The sequence below is a fragment of the Phacochoerus africanus genome, chromosome 10 (assembly GCF_016906955.1).
Source record: "Phacochoerus africanus isolate WHEZ1 chromosome 10, ROS_Pafr_v1, whole genome shotgun sequence".
Classification (NCBI taxonomy): Eukaryota; Metazoa; Chordata; class Mammalia; order Artiodactyla; family Suidae; genus Phacochoerus; species Phacochoerus africanus.
In genome coordinates, this window is record NC_062553.1 from 115,844,851 (window position 1) to 115,864,335 (window position 19,485).

Sequence of the window (19,485 nt, forward strand, 5' to 3'; positions counted from 1 at the left end):
TCCCTGCTGAAAATCTGTAGCTTCACCTTACTGATATGTCTGCAGTGGCTGGCCCAGGATTAGACAGGTAACAGCCCTCACTATGTAGCTACTGAATGAATGCATCAACTAAACACTGCTGAGTCCAGGAACTCTTCCTTGATCCTCTCCAGCAGGAAGCAATTCTTCCTCTAAACAGCTTCAACTCTTTATCCCTAACTCTTGCCTACTTTCAAATCCTGGAAGGAATAAGAGACAACCATCTTTTTCTTTTTCTTTTTTTTTTTTTTTGTCTTTTTGCCTTTTTCTAGGGCCGCTCCTGCGGCATATGGAGGTTCCCAGGCTAGGGGTCTAATTGGAGCTGTAGCCGCCGGCCTACGCCAGAGCCACAACAACGCGGGATCCAAGCCACGTCTGCAACCTACGCCATAGCTCAGGGCAACGCCGGATCCTTAACCCACTGAGACAGACCAGGGATCAAACCCACAACCTCCTCGTTCCTAGTCGGATTCGTTAACCACTGCGCCACAACGGGAACTCCCACCATCTTATTAAATCAGCTGCTCATAAGCAAGAGTCCATGCTTGACTAATCTTTGTATCTCTCTCAGAACGTAACTGAGCTCTTTACAGCTGGTAAGCTCTCAAATGTATGTCAAATAAATCACTAGATAACTCTAAATATAATTCTACAATACAATTCTCAGTCTTTCCAGTTGCTTCTCCTTGAGTTAGGTGACCAAAATCCATGTCCCTCTGACATCTGCAAATGGACGTTATTAAAGAAGTGGAAAAAGTATGGTTCAGAAGCACAGGCAGCTATCCAATGCCAGTTTTTATTTTAGAAATGAATCATGTGATAAATTTTCTACTACTTCCAATTGATTATTTCCAAACTATGGAAATGGCCAACAAAATGTATTTTAAAATTTGTTATATACCATGGACAGTATCATGGACCCTAGTAAAACACTGTTTCAGGAGTTCCTGTCGTGGCGCAGTGGCTACCGAATCCGACTAGGAACCATGAGGTTGCTGGTTCAATCCCTGGCCTTGCTCAGTGGGTTAAGGATCCGGCGTTGCCTTGAGCTGTGGTGTAGGTCGCAGACATAGCTCGGATCTTGCATTGCTGTGGCTCTGGTGTAGGCCAGTGGCTACAGCTCTGACTGGACCCCTAGCCTGGGAACCTCCATATGCCGTGGGAGAGGCCCTAGAAAAGGCAAAAAGACAAAAAGAAAACAAAACAAAAAAAACACTGTTTCAAAGCTCTTTTGTGTGCTTTATATTGGCCACACAAGGGAACAGCAAACATTTATCAAGAACTGTTCTCTGCGATGCCCTCTCCTTATGGCCAGTGACGATCTTGCCAAGTAGGTTTAAGACTAGGAATTGTGGCTCAGAAAAGATAAACAAAATATCTAGTATGTCATAGAGGGTGAGTCACAGGAACAGGTCCTGAACCCATATTTGTTAGTGACAAAGCCTACATTATACTCTTCATCTGGCACTGCCTCCTTAATCTCAGCCATAGCTCTGCTAGTTAATCCTACAGCTGGTAGTAAATATAAGGCGCATATGCTTTGATTTTTTAAGTGTCCCTGAACAAACAAATTTTTTAACTTTTATTTCTAGAACTATCCATTTTGTTTCCAAATGTTTTTTTGTCGTTTTTTGCTTTTTTTAGGGCCATGCTTGTGGCATGTGGAGGTTCCCAGGCTTAGGGGTCAAACTGGAGCTACAGCTGCTGGCCTACACCACAGCCATGGCAACACAGGATCCAAGTCTCACCTGCAACATACACCACAACTCACAACAATGCCAGATCCTTAACCCACTGAGCAAGGCCAGGGATCGAACCCGCAACCTCATGGTTCCTAGTAGGATTCGTTTCTGCTGCACCACGACGGGAACTCCATTGTTTCCAAATGTTTTTATTAAAATCTCCCCTTAAAACCATTTTCCATGCTACATGATAGTATTATTCATCTATCAGTTTAAAGCACGTTGTCTTCGTGGCAACAATTCCGTTAAATAGAATTTCACATATTTCACCAAAATTTTCCACTGAAGTATCAAAAGGGAGGTTTGTCAGGTGACACTGTTCACGCACAAAAATATTTAAAATAAGAAACACTTTACATACCAACACAATATCATGAATATTCAGAGGTACTATTATAACATCTTACATACTTTATACAATAAAAAGATTTCTTACCTGATTTTTCCCATGGAGAAATAATGAATATGAGATACAGTTCCCTCGGGTTAATGATAGAATGGTGTTAGTAAATTCATTTGGTAGACTTTTTTGTTTAATTTGCTTCTTTAAGTATTAAAAATATAAACTGTCCTTTAGGTTAGAATGGAGGTCAATTTATTAGATTCATAAAACAGGAGAAAGGAATTATCAATTGAAAGGGAAAAGTTTAATGTAATAACGGAAATAAAATTACGAACAGAATAAACACATCTCTAAGGAATAAAGTTCCCCACAAAGCAACTCAAAAACACAACTAGTGTAAGTTTTATTAATAACTCTGTGAAGTTATTATTTAGAAGTATCCTTTCAAGTCATAGATTAGCCAAAATTATTTCAAAAAATATGTTCATCTAACCTTTGAGCTGGCACCTGATCCTGGCTATTCTCTGCCTTAAGACGTAGAAAGCTGCAAAACAAATGTCCAAAAAAAGAAATTCCAGATCTTTTTCTCTGTAAGGAGGCTGGACTTGGGTATTTATCAACTTGTTACATTCCCGGAGACTTACACATTTGCAACTTTCAGTGCTTTTCTGAAACAAAAAAAAAATCTAGGACATGTTTAAAATAGTAATATTTTAGTCACCGTTTTGTCATTAAAAAACATTTTGCAAGAAAAATATTAACCTATAATTGAAGTTGTGCTATTCTTTCATAGTTCAAATTCTAAATCAAAATATTTCAGACCTTTTGTGACACTTGTACCTTCCAATCCAATTTTTCATTTTCAGAATATTAATTTTGGGTTCCAAGAGACAGTATCCTTTTATTTAAATGAGTGTTAGACAAAATATCTGAAAAAAATTAAAACTTTTAATCAGTTAGTAACCAAGGCTGATAGTTTTTAAATTGATATAGCTTTACTCACCTGTTTCTTACATACTGTGTGTTCCCTTTTTTCTTCAACTTTGGGGAGGAAATATTAAAGTTTTGTGGGGTTTTTTTTTTTTTTTCTTTCCTTCCACAGCATTTTCTTCTTGCATGGCTGCTTTGGTTGTCAGTAGCAACAAGAGTTAGTGTGAAAGCTCAGCCATTTCACTTGAAGATAGATAGATAACCCAGTTTAATGAAAGTAAATGGAAGAAACTGGAAACACTACTAGTAATGGTCAGTGTTCAACCAGCCTAGAGATCCTAAGGGAAGGGAAGAAATGATTTTATTATTTCTCTTTTGGATTAATGCCTTTCCTTTTTTAAAGCATAAAATATCCACTCTAACTCTCCATTTGTGTATTTATTTGTATAATTTAAAATTAGGTGAATGGAGCCTTCTTTGGGGTATTAACAGAAGAAAAAAATTATTAAGTCCAATTTGATTCAGTTAAAGTAACAATTTAACTATCAATCCAGAATGATTGCTCTGTACTTTTAAAGGCACACGTTACATTTGCTTGTTAGAGGTTTTCTGCTGCTATCACTTAAGCTTATAACAAATGAATGTTTTGTTCTTATTGTTGTTGTTAACTTTAAAAGAACTCACCATATCTTGAGGTTGATACATTTCTTATAATAAAATAATGAAATATATCAGTAACAGTAAGCCAAAAGGTGAAAATAAATCGAAGCATAAGTTCCAAATTATATTCTGGATCACATATTAAGGAAAATTGTTTATGACTATGGATATGCAAAAGAAGGGGAAAATATAAAAGGATACCGTTTCTTTAATACTTCTTAAGTGCCAATTTTGAATCATCTAATTTATCAAGAAAAAAATACTAAATTAAACAAAGGTAAAACAAGTCAATAAAGAATAGCAAACATCATTAGTTTCTAACTAGTTAAATTAGTACCAAGCAACCAAACAGTTCTGTATAGTTTATTTTGGTCTCACATCTTAGAGTTGGATCACATTTCTCCATAAATCAGTCTTGACACAGATTCAGCAAGTTTTATGGTATCAGTGTGTATATCCATTAAATAAGACTTTCTAGCATGAAATTTTAGCCAATGTCCCATATTCTAAAATTTGCATTTTAAAACTATACAAAACTGCATTTTAAATCAAAGCAATGTTAAACCTCAAATGGATTATTTCCGGGAAGTTTCTGGAATCTATTCTCTATTGATCCATGAGGAAATTTTCATAGGCAACCATTACCACAATTTTTGTGAAAGTTGCCAAAAATAAGTGCCCTCTATGTACTTTTTGTGGTATAAGCCCACTGTGAAAAACACTAAAATAGGATTCCTTAGCAGCACATACAATAGAAAAATCTGTCCCATTCTCTGCTGATAATCTGTTTCTCTACAGCCATTGTCAAAGAGCCCCAGTGGTTGACACATGCAAGCTTGCCAGCCGAGCCACCCAGTGAGAGTTCACAACTATAGACCCTTCTCCTGCAACCTGCACCAGACCACTGGATCAGTTCACTTGAGGGCTCCCAGTGACATACTGCACTTTACTGAGGGTCTCAGTGGTTATTAGGCATGATTCAAGATCATAAGCACTCTGATGACTTTATAAAACTGTGACTGATAGAAGCCAGAGAAACTAAACTATTCAGAGATGACTTTTTCTTGCCTGCTAAACACAGATTACAGATTTGGAGTCAATCCTGGGCTTTGGACAGCATTAAGGAAAAGAGGGATAAGAAACCCCCTAAGAACTGAGCCTCCTTATTACCCAAAGGTATCTCTACCTTCTGGTGTATTGTCACACAGCCTCTTAAGGATGATACACGCACCTTCTTCCAGGTGATGAATGCCAGGTACACAGATTAAAGGTAATGATCTTCTCTGTCACTGTACTTCTACCTTCCAACCCTAAGCACCAGCTAGAACAAGTAGTAAGTCTAAGACTCTCTCCATATTCCTACCCTAAAGTTCACGTATTTCTCATTGCCAATAAAAGTTAATATTAGCCTGATGAACTCGATTCAAAGATCACTCTTCAACTCTGCATGTTTATAACACCAACATCCAGTATAACAGATCCCACGAGTAAGAATATGGAGCAAGAATTTGGATAATCCCAACTTTTAGTCCAATACTTTATCGGTATTAAAGAATTCATCAGACCTCAACACAAGATTAGAGAGCAGAACATGTAGCAAATCTACAAGTCATTTCTTCATAATTCTACATTTTCTCCCCCAGTTTAATTGTTGAAAAAAACTATTCTGCCTTAATTGGGAAATAAACTATAGGGGAATATCTTAATTTTTGGCTATACATAGACACCAAGATGCAATGAACCTTTTAATTCATCAGTGATTTTAAAACTCAATCCAAGGGACAAAGAATTTGAAACCACATTATTAACAATGTGAAACACCATGAAATATTATGTAATCAGATGAACTTTGGACAATTTATCCAGTAGAAACTATGACCATAGTAAGTTATATAGGATCAAATCTAAACACTCATGTACATTAAAAAAATACAATTAGGCATGAGCTGCAATTTGTGCTTTTCTATTACTTGCCATTTGTTTGCATGAAAACACTTAGCAGATAATTGCCAAGTGGCTACAAAGTCTTACCACTGAAATAAAACAGGAGGTGCTAAGGCTTTAGAAAAATATTTTGAGTGGCAGGAAGCTTATATTCGTAAAGTCTATCCAAGAAGTAGTTTCTGTAAATTTAGCAACACACACCTTTGACCATTTAGGGATTTCTTCATAGAAACTGAGTTTGAAAACTCTGATCTATAAAAACAAGGCTAAAGATTTTTGAAAAACAACATTATTTCTGGCAAATTAAGCATAAACCCAGAAATGTTCAAAAGTTTCTTCTTTTGCGAACATTAGTGCAAATTTAAACTATGATGACATAGTTCCTACAACTTCAGAATAAGTCAATAATACTTACAAAAGACAACCTTAACCTTGTAATCTGATGATATTATAATTGGAAAACAATGCCAATTTTGGAGAATTTTTATCATTAACCTACAAGTCTGTTAAAGACATACTGACCAAATGAAGGGTTCAGTTTTAAAATTCAGTTGGTTCTAGATTATCCTCATGCAAATCACCTACAGGAAACCCTTGGTCTCAAGTTGGCTCCCCCCCTGGTATCCAGCACCTACCACGGCTGCCTTCAGCCTTTGGTTAATATAGGGCAGAAAAGAGGGCTTCTAATTAAATATAATTAGGAAGAAAATTGCTCCTTCTACAAAATCAACTACTACATTTTAAAGCTAAGAAACCCAATTTGATTCTTCATCGCTTTTTTCCTTCTATCAGAGTTAAGTTGACTTAACAGTGTTTCATCAGGCTAAGTTAAAGCTAAAATTCTTGAGAGAATCTATGAAAAAATATGTAATGAGCACATGGATATCTGTCACTAGTTTACAACACTTTAACAGTTCTAGGCTGTAATGTACTCCTTTATGCTGCCTTTATTAGGAATTTTATTAGTAATTATATTATGACCATAATTACCTCAATTAGGCATTATCAGTGATGAAGTGATGAAACTGGAAAACTTAAAATGAAGCTTTAGTACATTAAAATTCACTAAATAGTTTTAAATGCACAAATATAATTTCTTTATATTTGATATTACTTAACTGAACTCTATACCTTGTAACAAACCAATCTTTAAGTATACATTCTGCAACCAATTCTCTCTGGTAGAGTCCCAGGGATGCAATGTCAATCACATTAGGTGTACACCACGGTATTTTTCTCCAGTGACTGATATTACTTTGAAATTTTTTTCATGCCAAATTACCTTGGCTACAGTCCATTGTCTTTGAGAACTGATCATTTATTTATTTCCATAAATAAATGGGAGATCTTGGCCCTGGCAATGTAAACTCTCCAGCTCCCTTCCAGGTTGATATAGGGTGACAGTTCCTGGACGGGTTAGATTCTTGATTGGGGCTGATCTCCAAGAAAAGGCATTCCAGGCCCCTTTCTCTGTTTCTCCCAAGGAGAGGGAGCACTGGATTGGTGTCCCCTCTTTTTTTTTGAGAGAGAGAGATTTTCCTTGGGTATATGTGCCTCAGGGTTTCTGGTTCCATTGCCACTGGATTTTCAGGAGTGCATGAGAATTAGCCTTTCCTCATGCCCCAGTGAAAAGAAGTCTGTGTCTGTGTGGCGACAGGAGACCTGCTTTGAGTCTATTTAAGCATCTAAGTGGCTTATTTAAAGCATCCCTCCAAGAGATCCAGGTGAACTAGGATAAAAACTAAGGATCTTGGAGTTCCCGTCGTGGGGCAGTGGTTAACGAATCCGACTAGGAACCACGAGGTTGCGGGCTCAGTCCCTGGCCTTGCTCAGAGGGCGTTGCTGTGGCTCTGGCATAGGCCAGTGGCTATAGTTCCGATTCAACCCCTAGCCTGGGAACCTCCATGTGCCTCGGGAGCGGCCCAAGAAATAGCAAAAAAAAAAAGACAAAAAAAAAAACCTAAGGATCTTTTTGGCTCCTTCTCACACCTATAACAATCAGGAGCTTTGGAGAAATGAGCATTGGTCAAAGATTTTGTTGTTCTTGGGTTCACTGGGCCTTTATTCCACATAACAGTGAAATTAAGATAAATGATGTTGGGAGCAATGTGTGTGGCTCACCTCTTACCCTTAGTCATAATTTGCATGGAAATGAGTACTTACAAACTGGTAATGACTTTATATACTAATATTCAAAGAATACAAAAATAATACTTCAGGAGTTCCTGTCATGGCTCAGCAGAAATGAATCTGACTAGGAACCGTGATGTTGTGGGTTTGATCCCTGCCCCTGCTCAGTGGGTTAAGGATCCAGCATTGCCGTGAGCTGTGGTGTAGGTCACAGACGTGGCTCAGATTGAGTGTTGCTGTGGCTGTGGTGTAGGCCAGCAGCTGTAGCTCCGATTGGACCCCTAGCCTGGGAACCTCCATATGCCATGGGAGCAGCCCTAAAAAGCAGATAATAATAATAATAATAATAATATTATAATAGTAATATTTCATACAAAACTGATACAAAAAAAATTCTCCCCCTGATTTCTTTGCAGAGCCTCCTTATACGGGATCCTAGGAGATACCTATCTATACTCTATTCTCAATGCCTTGGGTATCAACTCCATCAACTGCTGAATGAGCTTTAAAATACATAGGCTTAAAAAAAAAAAAACATATGGACTAGCTTTTAATCAGTATTACAGCTAATCTGACATTGTTAGAGATCTGATGTTGAAACGGTCCTGTCTAACCCGGAATTGCCCATCCAAGGCCCTAAACAGTTCACCCACCACTGCCAGAGATTCTGGGCCATTGTGCTGAGCCATCAGAAAGCTAAGTACATATAATGCTTTTTAAGCTGCATATTGAATAGCCTTCCATGTACTGCACTTCTACAGTAAGGGCCTCATCTTAGGTTGGAGGATCTTCTATGGAACAGCTTTACAAAACCACCACTGGTATCATGATAAAAATGTTGCTATAGCCTCTTCTACTCCATCATTCACTCCCACTCTCTGAAGACCACATCAAAGGCTTCTTTCAGAACTCTAGGTGGGAAAAGCCATAATTGCCCCCAAATAACGGGGTTTGCCTTTCTCCCTAACAAACATGAATAATATGAGCAATAAAAAGTTCTCTTTTACCTTTGGCTACCAGAGACTAAGAGCCAAATTATAAAACATAATTTATATCCTGTGGCTTATATATCTGCATTTATTAACTCTCCCAACATCCTACTTCTATTCCATCTTTTTTGTTCCTCTAACCTTTGTTAACTCTATTTTCCTAGTTTACTGCATTCATTCCTAGAAGCCACTTCACATCCTTTCCCAAACAAAGTAGGATATAAAAACATAGGAATAAATCCATTCTATTTGTCTTTTAAGGTATCTTCTAAGGAATCAAAAATAGAAAGTGACTGAATGGAAGGCTTCCATTCTAATTATCCATGACTTAATCTCCTTTAAGTTACATATTTTATATAAGAAAATTTATAAAAATAAAATGAAAGGTCTTCAATAATTGCACTTACATGAAAACAGGATGACTCTACAACTCTCCCACAGCTGAATGTATATAACAGTGATGATAAATATGTAAAGACAGTCACTACAGAATATTTTGTAAAAAAAAAAAATTGAAAATCACCTAAGTGTACATAAAGGATTTTTAATTAATTCTAAAATTAATTAAATTATATTACATGCATTTTTAAAAGAAATATGAAACACCCACATTTAAAAGAATGAGTCAGGTTTACATGAATTGATAAGGACTGGCGTCCAAAATGTAATATTATATGAAAAAAGAAGATATAGACTCATTCTTATTTTATGCCATCAAGGAAAATTTTGGAAATGACTAGAAATCCCTGCAAAGTTCAATAGGAAACAGTAGTTGCTTGTTGGGGGTTGAAACTAGGAAAACAAGTAACTTAGAAAGATTAACCTTCACTGCCTTCTCTGTCTCCCAGTCTGGGTCTTTTCATTTTTAATTTATGCATGCATTTCTTCCTTTTTAAAAATAAGACAACTTAAGATATACTTGGAATAAGGATTAGAATAATTAATGGAAATGATATGCCCCTACATTTTTAAAGTCGCTTTTTTCAAAGTATTTTGGTACAACAGTTTAATATTTCCTGAAAATACTTATGTCATAACAGGTGTCCCAAAAAACTTTATTCAGATACCACAATGTTACACACTCCTTCTTCACAGGTTTTGGGTTAGTGAAAAAGCAAGCACTATACATCTAGCTATAAAAGTGATGGCTGAACTACAAAGATAATAAAGGTCAATGAATTAAGCAGTTTCTAAAGGAATGTGTGAGTCTTTCTTACAATTAAAAATGACTCACATCCTTAAAAAGCAGACAACTGATAGGCAGGAAGCCAGGTGGAGGTCCTGGCAAATAGACAAACCTCACCCCATATTCCCAACCAATTCACTCTGGCCCAAGAATAGAGATTAAAAATCAGGGCAGAGGGACCTTCCTTGACTTGTCAGAGGGGTTCTGGGGGAAAAGAGTACAGATCAGAGCATCCTAGAATCAAGCAACAGATCAGATTCTGGATATGGGATCACCAGAGGCTTAAGTCAGGATTGCGATCCAGTCTTTCCTTTATCTACTTACCACCAAGCAAGAAATCACTGGCCAACTGGTCAAAATTATAACCGTACATGTCATTTGACTACATATAAAAGCTATCTTATAGAAATACTATAACACACGCAAAGCAATATTTTTTCAATGTATGTTCAAGGTTGCTTATTTTGGAATTGTTTGTATTAGAATCAACGTAAATGTGCCTCAATAAGAAACTGGTTAATAAATTATGGAATAGCCACGCAGTGGAACACTACATATCCATACAAAATGAGCAGGCTCTTCATGTGCTGATGACTAAAAAAAAAAAGAAAGGCTTTCAGGATGTATTTCTGGAGTTCCCATCATGGTGCGGTGGTTAATGAATCCGACTAGGAACCATGAGGTTGCAGGTTCGATCCCTGGCCTTGCTCAGTGGGTTAAGGACCCAACATCACAGTGAGCTGTGATGTAGGTTGCAGACGCCACTCAGATCCCGAGTTGCCGCGGCTCTGGCGTAGGCCGGGGGCTACAGCTCGGATTAGACCCCTAGCCTGGGAACCTCCATATGCCGTGGGAGCAGCCCTAGAAAAGACACAAAGACAAAAATAAAAATAAAAAAAATAAAGAAGGGAAAAAAAGATGTATTTCTAAGAAAGAAAAGGTAAAAGTGGTGTACCTAGCAGCTTTCATTTGCATAAAAGAGGTGGGGTAGAGATATATAAGAATTTGCCCATACGTATGTAAAATATTTCTGAAAGGTATACAAAAACCCAATAATACTTATCGTTCTACGGGAGGGGTATTTGAGAACATGAATGCATTTTCTCTTATAAAAAAATAAATATTTTTAGCAGATTGTTGGGAACAAAATTTTAAACTGCACAGAATCAGTGGGAAAGGGGCAAAAGTATCTGTTATGTGGTGGGGGAAGGGCAATAATGAGGGTTAGACCCTCAGAACCCTCCTCTCCGTCCCCTCACCTCCGCTCCGCTCCCCTCCCACCCCCCCTACCCCCCCCAACCCCCCCCACCCCCTCCCACCCCCCCTACCCCCCCCAACCCCCCCACCCCCTCCCACCCCCCTACCCCCCCACCCCCTCCCACCCCCCTACCCCCCCCATCCCCCCCCCAGGAAGTTCCCAGCCCCTAGGAAGAATATCTTCCATTACTCACTGAAGAAAACTGCAGGGAACCACTCAACCTTACTAGATTGTCACTTTAAAAGCATGCTGTTGATTCGATGGACTCAAAATGTATATAATCTGAATTCTACAGATGAAACCACCATTACCACTGCCATAGGGGGGAAAGGGGTAAGCACACGTACAAATCCCAAAGCTTAACAGAAAGTTTCCAAGCAACAAGCTGTCGTTTCTGGCAGAAGAGCCCGAGGCCAGGTGTAGGCGCATGCGCAGGGCGTCTGGGCTCTTCGGCAGTATTTCCCAGTGCAGGGAGGGATTTGAGGGCACGCGGAGTAGCTAAACTTTCAGCCTTTAAAGGGCTTTTTTTTTCTCGGCCTGACTTTCCAGGTTGAGAAACACTAAACACTCCAGTCCATAAAGGTTAAGATCTGGCCAAATTAATTTATGAGCTCTTCGGAAATGAGCAGATCTCAATATGATATAAAAACCACTGCTGACGGGGGGGGGGAAAGAATGAAGGAATAAGGTAATTTCTCTGAAACAACTTTCAAGACGACACATCCTCTACGTCTACCTGTGGGAAAAGGTCAAACTTCTTCAACACTCATTTTCGTTTGGAATCTGCATTCCAGAACCACTCGAAGTTAGGCAAAGTACATGCTGTTCTTAAACACCCTTTTCATGGAAAGTGGTGTTGAATAATCTTAAGCAAAAACCACTTCCCCATGATTTGGAGATTCCGGTGTAGCGCTGAAGGTAGCTGTAAGACTGTCCACTGCCTTGCATTTATTCTTACCTCCAAAAAATAAAACGTGAGATTTTGCCATCTCACCACAACATCAAAGGAGGAAGCTAAACATCAAGACCGCAAAGTGTTCAGCTCCATTAATCTGGCTCAGGATCTGCTGGCAACCTTCAATCCTGCTCTGAGCGGCACTACCTGCCTTGAGATTCCCAGTCACTGCAGAGTGTGTATGATTTGTATGGGTATAAAAATCTCCTTTATCTATAAATGCTGATTCACGTTCAGTGGAAGTTACTACTAAAGGAAAGGCATTCACAAGGCATAACCAGTTTTGCAGGGGAACACCATGTGTGGGCTTCAAAGCCACTTCCAATATTTCTTATTTAGTCTTGACTCTTTTAAAGTATTTAAAACCTAAATAATCAAAGAATCTATAATAATTTATATAATTTTGTGACTAAGGACAGGAAAGCAATGACCAGTATAGGTAGCAAAAATTCATAAAGTGTGTTCCTTTTCTGAGACTGATTCCTAAACTCAGATATGAATAGGGAATGAAAGATGAAGTTTAAATATTTCACTTACTAAATCAAAATTCTTTGCTTAAACTAATAACCTTTTCACTTGAAATACAGAAAGAATTAATTCAACAATTTGCTCATCATTTTTCCTAGTGGTCCACGATCATTAGTCAGTAATATACATTATCCGAGTAAAATTATTTGACAACTCCAAAACAGATTCAGAATGAATTACCATTTCTCGGTCCTTAAGTTGCACTAACCTGTGCAACTAGTGCTGATAGGAATCCAGAATTTCCACTTTACATAACAATTGCGCAGCTGTAGCCTTTACTAACCTCAGGGAGGATGTAGGAGGAAATGAGGTTTAGAACTAATAAAGCCAAGTCAAACTCTAGGTGTAGGTTTTACATCTTACCAAAATCTCCAAAGAAACATAACAAAACACCTGTGTTTGCCTGGTCCTTAGGAAAAGTGATACAAAATGATCCTCATTCATATAATTTCTTTCAAAAATGACAAATTGCTCAATGACAAAGAACTCAGAAACTGAATAGCTTTGTTGAGACCTAGGACTAGTTGTATTTTGAGTTTTTCTTTACCACTACAAAGTGCTTTCAACAGAAACGCCATTGTCATGGCCACGTATAGAACCAAATCTCCAAGTAAGCAGAAAGACAAGCACACAGATGCAAAGCCTAGGTCCTACACACTTTTCAATATTAAGGAAGTTCTCAGACAGAGTTTAGAGCTGCAAGGCACATTAGAAATTCACTTGTAAACTAAGAAAATTTCAGCTGAGAAAATGTTACACAGCTAATCAGATACAAAAGTCAGGGCTCAGCCTAGTTGTCCCAAGTTGTCTAGTGCTTTAAGAACTGTTTCCATGGTATACACAGCTTTTTAAAATCAGATATACAAGCCCTGAAGAAACTTGATTACAGAGATCTCCAGTTGGTAGGGGTAGAGAAACTGTTAAAATGATTAAAATGAAATATGCATTAATACGATGGAAAGATTAAGAATAACCACAGAAAGAGAAGAGAAACAAGTATTTTGCGACAATTTGAGTGACCAAGGTTCTGAGTGCTGTAAAAAGGCAACCATCAGTGTGTTATGAACACATTAAGATATTTCCCCTTTAGAATCAAGAGCCACATCAGCAGTCAATAAAGGCAAAGCCCAAGGCAATTAATTAGAAAACCAAATTTTGAATCCTTAACTTGTAGCCATCTATGAGTCAAGAATATAAAACAGAGAATCAAAGGATAGAAAGAAGGTAAGGGTATGACCTCGGAAAGACCAATGAAAACCCAACCTGCCTATTTCTGGAATAGGCTGTGCTTTCCCCAGTGGGGTGGGAATGTTGAGTGGCAGGAGCAGGAAGACAGCTCCTGCGCAAGTGTGGGTGGCCTCTCTGGCCCTTCTTTCCTCAGTCCCAGAGGGAAGGACAGGAAGTCTGGCTGGACTCAGTCAGGAGAGAGGCTAAGCAATGCAAGCACCCTGCCAGGAGAGCTGTGCTCTCCCAATAAGTCCATGAGAAGGGGGGCAGCAAGTGAAAATGCAACGCAGTATTTTGTGTAAGTATATACTTGACTCCCATGAATTTTTTTTTCTTTTTATGGCCGCACATCCGGGCATATGGAAGTTCAGGCTAGGGGTTGAATTGGAGCTGTAAGCCTATGCACCAGCCTCCAAAATGCCAGATCCAAGCTGCATCTGCAACCTACGCAACCTTGGGCATGCTGGATCCTTAACCTACTGAGCAAGACCAGGGATAGAACCTACATCCTCATGCATATGAGTTGGGTTCTTAACCTCTGAGCCACAATGGGAACTCCTCAACTCTCGTGAATAATGAGTCAAAACATCTCACCTATGCTCAACCAGATGGAACAAACACTCGCCAAAGGGCCCCTGCTCCAGGGGGTGAGATCTGACAAATAATACAATGAGTGTACAGCCTCCCCCAACTGACGCATCTTCCAAGGAATGAACTGGAAGGGTCTGCATAGAGGTGGCAATAGTTTCCTTTTCCTTTGCTGTGATTTCAAGGAGAATTCCAAAGTGAATCATTCAGAAAAACAAGAATCAGGGCATCTTTGATAGGAAGGGAGAATGCTTCTCATGGGAGAGAAGTGCGAGATTTTCTGAGGGTCAGTCAGAAAGGCAAGAACATTTTTCACACGACATTTCCCCGAGGCTGTTTGGAATTTTTATAGGTACTCCATTGCTGGATGTAATTACTAAAGAGTAGCGAGGCCTTTTCCTTGAATAAACATAGGGACCAAGGTTTTAATTTCCCAAAGCCTTCTTTAAAAATTAATCAGGAGTTTTCCATTTGTCCCCAACAAGCTTCTTTTGGGTGCTGTTCTTCCTTCCCATTTTGAGTGACTTCCCGCCCCACTTTCCTCTACCTGTTTATGGCACAACAAGGACAGGGGAATCTCTGAATTGGCAAGAAGCATTTGGACCATCTGAGGTTCTGTAAAAATAAAACACAGACAAGGAAACATCCATCTTTGAACTCGTTTTTACAACTCTGCCATCTACACTATTAATGGTAAAGATCCATCTGGCCCTTTTTAGTTTAAAAGCATTTTAATTTTATTGCAACGCAGAGAAACTTGAACCTTTTTTTTATTTTTGGCAGTATGCATGCAAAAATACATTTACGCCTAAAGAACAAAGAATCTGATAGCACGGATATGTCCCATCCCCATCCCACAACACTGTGTCAATAGCAGCATTCCTTTACATTTCTTTAATTTCACCAAACACATGTATAGTGTTTGCTCTGTGCCAGGAGTAATTTTAAGTGCTTTACAGTCATAACTTATTTAAGCCTTATGGTCCTAGGAGGTATTGTATTATTTCAGGTCCATTTTAGAGATGAGGAAAATAAAGCACAGAGGGACTGAATGACCTGCTCAAGGTCACACAGCTAGTAAGAGGTGGAACTAATTTAAACACAGGCAGTCTAGCTCTGGTGTTCACGTTCCCTCCATTACACTGCCTCTCAAACTTTCACCAGATAAATCTAAGATAATCTGTGCAGGATCATCTTACACATGTTTTACCGTTTTAAGAATTAACTCGTGCCATGCTGCAGCTTCCTCAGAAGGAAAAGAGAAATACTATCAAACACTGTATTTGACCACCTTTTAGAAACAAAATGAAGGTATGGAAGATAATAGAATAGTGTTTGTATCTGCTGGGAAAAGGCTACTGTGCAGAAACTGAAATGCTAGGAAATCACTTGGATGTTTAAATTTTGTAACGCCACTGAACCTTTTCAAGGTCTTCACATTCATTCAAATTCAGAACTGCCAAGCTGGTGTGTATTCGAGAAAATTTAATTCCAAGGTAAAGAGATGTAGGACAGCTCTGAGAGGTTCTTTCTGGGGAACTCCACAGCCAACGAACCTCTCAGAGATGGAGTTTTTTTCCTTGCAGTTCTTTTTAGCACATCTGGCAGAGTGCAAATATACTCCTGTGCTTGCTGCTGCCAGTCATCTGGCAGTCTGCCTGCAGGGAAGGGGCTCAGGGCTCTTCCCTGGGCTCAGGGCACTCTGCCAGTGCAGCCTTGTGGGGCAGGGGGCGCTGTGCACACCCCCAAAGCATTGCAGCGTTTGCTGTGGGAGTATGCTAAGCAGTAAGTCCCTGAAGGAGGAGGAAACACTCTCCCTTTCTGCAAAGAATCTATTCTTTCTTTAGGAGAGGTGTATGTATGGACCAGGAGAAGAATCCTTTCTTCACCCTGCTTATCAACATCTGACTGCTCTTCAAATTCCACACCTGCAGCCTCCAGCTGTGCCAATACCTCTGCCTCTGTGGCATAAATGCAGAAGACTACATCCACCAGGTACCATTCTTCTCTTTGACCATCTTCCCTTAAAAACAACGTGGAATAGACTAACCAGTGGAGGCACAGAAGCGTTACCGAGTTCTTTTGTTTACCGAAAACTGGAGTTACCACCACCTTCTTTTATATGAAGAAGCAATGACCCATCTGTGCAAAAAGTCTCACCCAGTGGCTTGCAGGGAGCAGGGCGACAAACATTAGTCCCCTTTGTCTTTCCATCCCTAACCAGAGACGTCAACTGGGACCCTTACTCTCCCTCCTTCATAAAGTTAAGGACAGAGAGCACAGGCAGTTCTCAAAAATTAAAAGAAATGAGGGAACATCTTGCTTTCTGAGCTGAAGTTTACCTGATTCCTCACCTGTCCAACACTTTTCTAAAGCAAGTTCCTCCCTTTCCAGCTCCAGCCTTAACTATCTTTCCCCCCTTCTCATCAGCAATAAAACACTGAGCTCTATGGAACCCGACTCAGTTCCCACCATCTAACCAGATATGCCAACCTAGTGCTCTAAAGATACCTCATAAAGTTACTTGATCATTTGTGGATTTGTTTGTTTGTTTGTTTGTTAGAGAGGGATAAAATTTTAAGATTTAGATAAAAGGCTGGGAACAAACTTCTGGGATGTGGGTCTGATTTCTACCATTAAAACATCCATTTGTGGAGTTCCCATCGTGGCTCAGCAGTTAACGAATCCGACTAGGAACAATGAGGTTGCGGGTTCCATCCCTGGCCTCGCTCAGTGGGTTAAGGATCCAGCAGTGCCATGAGCTGTGGCGTAGGTTGCAGACACGGCTCAGATCCCGCATTGCTCTGGTGAAGGTCGGTAGCTACAGCTCCGATCAGAACCCTAGCCTGGGAACCTCCATATGCTAAGGTACAGCCCTCGAAAAAGACAAAACAAAACAAAACAAAAATCCGTTTGTGATCATGGAAAAGGTAAAAATCATGTTTCTGATCTGGCACTTATTACATGCTGTTGATTATTTATAGAACTTAAAAATGTTTTTTTTCAGAGGAGTTATTGGATTTTACTGGGTGGTCCATTTAGAACACAGTCGACACAATCTCACTTCAAAAAGAGATTGACAAATCAGCCACTTTCTACAACAGCTAAGGTGAGGATTTTATAAGTGCTATAAGATTCAGAGTCTATTTAATGTAAACATAGTCTAGACTCACTATCTTACCCCCATCTCAAAGCCCAGAGCAAAGAAAAGAGTAAGCCTGATGGGAAAACTGGAGCTAGGGATACTGGGGACCAGCGCTAAAATGAGCATCCGAGGTGGCTCTCTGCAAATAACAAAACTGGCACCTTACTACAGACAGCTCATGTGGGAAAGGGGCAGAATAAGGGGTCAGGGACTGAAAACTCCCAATCACAACCATGCTAGTACGCCCTGCTCAGAAATGAGCCCTCTGCAGAGTAAAGCCATGACTGATGGTGGAAAGCCCGCCCTCCAAGGAGGCTGGAGTCCCAGGGATGGTACTCACGCTGACATTGTCCCCAGGACCGGCGGGCCCAGCCCCAGCAGCAGTCAATCCTCCCACCATAACGACACAGGCCAATGGATGACACGATGTGTCTGGGCCACCTACCAAACAAAAAGATTCAAAAGAAATAAAGACACTTTTGAAATGAAAGATAATGTTCTGTGTTATTAGTTTAGAAAAAAAGTGTAAATCACACCTAACAGTTTCTGTGAACTCCTTAATGCCTGAAGAAATTAAAGGATAAAACACCTTCAGGGAAATAGTTCTGCGATGATCTAATTTCAAACATCAGACAAACATATACAACAAGGAGGAAAAAGGGAGGGGCGGATCCTTTCTTACAGGGAAATAACACCAGCTAAAACCAAGAACTCTCAAGGCTGCCACTCACAGGATGGTTTCTGAAGCTTGAAATAAAACAGATTCCTCAAAAACCCACACCTGTTACTGGGGTGGGGGAGGGAGCCAGTTTTGACTTCATCGTCATAAACTGAAAAGTATTAAATAAGACATGTCAAAGCAGAAAAAAAAATCTTTCTGTACATGTAGGGAGGAGAAGAAAGATAGGAGGTTTCTGAAAATCAAATGAAGCAGAACTCTTTGGGATACGACTCCTCAACCGAAAAACTTTCCAGAATTAAAAAAAAAAATGTATTTGAGAAATAAGTCTAAATAAAACCAAGAAGTTTTTAAAGTGTAGCTAACATCTCAAGTGTCCTTGAGGTTTAAAACTTTCCTGCATCAACAATTCGTGTCATCCTACTCTCAAATGCAAAGGACTAAAGCAAGCACTCAATTTCAGACTACTGCTTACCACCAGATTCCACTTTGACACCTTATTTGGTAAATCATTTTCTTGTTTAGATTCGCACTTCAATGCCCCCCCCAAGAGGATCAATATTTTAATTGTCTGTTTTAGCTATCTTTTTAAGGCTACATGAAAATCTTACACATAATCATGTGATGTATTTTTGGTTGCAAATGTGTGCAAGAAACGCACAACATGCCCGAATTGGGCAAATGACTGCCTTAGAACAAAACAGCCTCTGACTGCTACCCAGGTTTTCTTAAGCTTCCTCATCTTTCAACTCCCCTTTCCTTCATCTCCCTCTTGGCCCCCAAAGCCCAAAGGACAAATAACCCCGAACTTTCCATTTCCTCCGACCAGGTGGTAAACAAGAGGCTGCGCCTTTTCTCTTCAGCGCTCCACTGGCTCCCCTCTGTTCTTTCCAGGTACAAGAAAGCCCAATACACCGTGGAACTGATTCAAGATTGAAGGTAAAACAGGTGCTGCAGTCTTTCAAGCTGCGCGGGGGAGGGGGCCGTTGTAGGAGGGCGCCTGGATGGCGGTGTGACCCAAGCTAAAATCTCTCCTGGCTGCTCCCGCCAGGTTTCTGCTCAAGCTGCAGCGACCCGCGCTCAGAGCGACTTTGGTCTGTAATTGCGCCGAGGTGGGGGTGACAGGGGTCGCCCCCGCCCCCCCCCCCCCCCGACACACACAC

General features: G+C 39.8%; 1 protein-coding gene across 5 annotated transcripts in view; it reads right to left on the reverse strand.

The window, feature by feature from the left end:
• NPNT (nephronectin) overlaps positions 1-19,485 on the reverse strand; it is a 90,387-nt gene that overhangs the window by 69,871 nt on the left and 1,031 nt on the right. For 3 of the 5 annotated variants that reach the window (XM_047798276.1, XM_047798272.1, XM_047798274.1), the window contains exons 2-3: positions 17,984-18,084; positions 2,597-2,647 (exon numbers count right to left, since the gene is read on the reverse strand). In XM_047798276.1, the coding sequence (XP_047654232.1) occupies positions 2,597-2,647; positions 17,984-18,084 (152 nt within the window). The remainder of the gene's footprint in view (positions 1-2,596; positions 2,648-17,983; positions 18,085-19,485) is intronic. The other 2 variants (XM_047798273.1, XM_047798275.1) reach the window with 1 other exon arrangement.